This window comes from Palaemon carinicauda, chromosome 3, assembly GCF_036898095.1.
Source record: "Palaemon carinicauda isolate YSFRI2023 chromosome 3, ASM3689809v2, whole genome shotgun sequence".
Classification (NCBI taxonomy): domain Eukaryota; kingdom Metazoa; phylum Arthropoda; class Malacostraca; order Decapoda; family Palaemonidae; genus Palaemon; species Palaemon carinicauda.
Genome location: NC_090727.1, coordinates 108,834,336 through 108,836,835, shown reverse-complemented (window position 1 = coordinate 108,836,835; position 2,500 = coordinate 108,834,336). Strand labels below are relative to the sequence as shown.

The window sequence follows — 2,500 nt, the reverse complement described above, 5'->3', positions numbered from 1 at the left end:
ACTTTTCTGAACTGATAGTAATCTTATTAAATTCAGGGACAAAGCTTTTGAACAATGCTTGTCTGTTTGAGAAGATTTTTATGCGAATTAGAGATTACTTTTTTGTAAAAGAAAATTAGAACCCAGCTGAATATGACTTTTAGCCTACGCAAAACAATTAAAAATCCCTTGGTGATATTTATAAAGAAACTTAGTATGCATATGAAATTAAATTTGACCCTCTTTTTTCTAATGGAGTTTTGGCTCTCTCTCTCTCTCTCTCTCCTCTCTCTCTCTCTCTCTCTCTCTCTCTCTCTCTCTCTCTCTCTCTCTAAGGGTCAGAATGTGGGTTGACAACAAGCCAACATTATTTTTTAAATATTGAAATAAGCGTCTGACATCATAGTCTTCCACGGGTGAAATCTCCCCATTCTACATTTTTCCAGCCCACGTATTCCATATCTGGAGGCGGTCGTTAGTTCAGTACAAAAGATTGGGAAGTCTGTGGCATTAAAGCTCTGCTTGTGGAACTTCAGGAGTTCAAACTTGCAGAGAATGTTTTTTATGTTGATCAGACTGACATAAGTCTTTTTTATAGTTTATAGAATTATATGAAAGAGAGATTTTAATGATGCTGTTCTGACAGTATGTTGAATGTTCATTAGTTTTCATTTAGTTTATTTATTCTTACCTCACTGGGCTATTTTCCCCCGTTGGAACCCTTGGGCTTATAGCATCGTGCTTTTCCAACTAGGCTTGTAGCTTAGCTAATAATAATAATAATAATAATAATAATAATAATAATAATAATAATAATAATAATAATAATAATAGTGTATGTCCAAGGGTGTAGTTATAGAAGCGGTTGCGTTTCAACTTTCAGTTTTTCTTCCCAAGTATTACAATTACTGTCACTCTCTGTGACGAGGCTTGACAGCTGTGTTTTGATAACAGCCAAAGCTGGTGAGAGGGATTTTGATAAGTGAAAGTTTTAGATGTTAGTTCGATTTTACTTTAAGGATGATAAATTGTATTTAACTGTGCTTATAAAAGTAGCCAGATGCGCCCTCGATGTTGTTTGTTTTTATTTTGAATATTTGGTTTGATGTCAATTATTTCGTAGCCTAAATTATTATTATTATTATTATTATTATTATTATTATTATTATTATTATTATTATTATTATTATTATTATTATTATTATTATTAACTAAACTGCAACTCTAGTTGGAAAAGCATGATGATATAAGCCAAAGGCCTTCAACAGGGAAAATAGCACAGCGATGAAAGGAAATGAAAAAAGAAAATAGATAGAATTGCTTGCCAGAGTGTACAGCCGACCAAGAGAACTCTAACCCAAGGCAATGGAAGACCATGATACAGAGGTTATGGCACTACCCAAGACTAAAGAACATGGGTGGTTTGATTTTGGGGTACCGTTCTCCTAGAAGAGCTGCTGACCATAGCTAAGAGTCTTCTACCCTTACCAGAAGCAAAGTATCCTCTGATCAATTAAAGTGCTGTAGTAAACCCTGAATGAAGATTATATTTTTTCTTATTTCATTGTCAGGTGTAAGAGAAAAAAGGAGAATGTGTAAGGAATAGGCCAGACTATTCGTTTTATGTACAGGCAAAGGAAAAATTAACCTTAACCAGAGAGGTATCCAAAGCAGTACTATCTGGCCAGTCAAAGGACTCGATAACTCTAGCAGTAGTATCTCAACGTGTTGCTGGGGGTCTTTATTCAGATCGTCAACATAATAAGAAAAAAAAATTGCTTGAGAAGTTTCAAAAGTTTTATTAGAAGTTTTTTTTTTTTTTAGTTTCTTCCGGATTAGATTTTGTAGAAATTTAAACTCGTATCGATTACCTTTTAAAAGTTGATTATATCTGTCAATCCAAATCTTTAAATGTTAAGAATGTTTTGGTTTTTGGGCTGAATACTGCTCGGATTTTTATTCCACGAAATGTTGGAAAATTGCTTATAGGAATTTCTGGGTATTAAGAGAGAGAGAGAGAGAGAGAGAGAGAGAGAGGAGAGAGAGAGAGAGAGAGAGAGAGAGAGAGAGAGAGCTAATTACCCTCATTACATTAATTGTGTAAAGTGTGAGCACATTTTCTGACAATGGTCCATAGGAGTTTGCCAAGGCTTTGGCCTTACTGGATTCCTTCCATCAGTACAAATGACTGACGGAGTTGATGATCCCGAATGGAATTCCTGGCCGTCTTTCTAGCTGTTCTAGATGTTTTGTGAAGGATTCATTGGTAAACTATTAATTGTTTAAGCAATTAGTTTTCAAAAACTCCTTTTCGAATATTTTGTTTTTCGATCAATTTTGAGTTCAATTGTTTTTCTAAAGCTGCCTATTCGATATATTGCATTTCGATCAATTGTGTGTTCGAACAAATGGTTTTCAAAGGAAAGGTTTTGGAAAAATTGTAATTGTTTTTCAAAAACTGCCTATTCGAATATTGTGTATAGCTATCAATTGTGACTGAATAATTATACAAAAGAAAAAT

At 33.9% G+C, this 2,500-nt stretch overlaps 1 protein-coding gene across 1 annotated transcript in view; it reads right to left on the bottom strand.

Annotated features, from left to right (window-relative positions):
• The window catches only part of LOC137633377 (uncharacterized), a 21,688-nt gene that overhangs the window by 18,807 nt on the left and 381 nt on the right, over positions 1–2,500 (bottom strand). Inside the window, exon 2 of the mRNA XM_068365613.1 lies at positions 889–939. Within this exon, the coding sequence (XP_068221714.1) occupies positions 889–939 (51 nt within the window). The remainder of the gene's footprint in view (positions 1–888; positions 940–2,500) is intronic.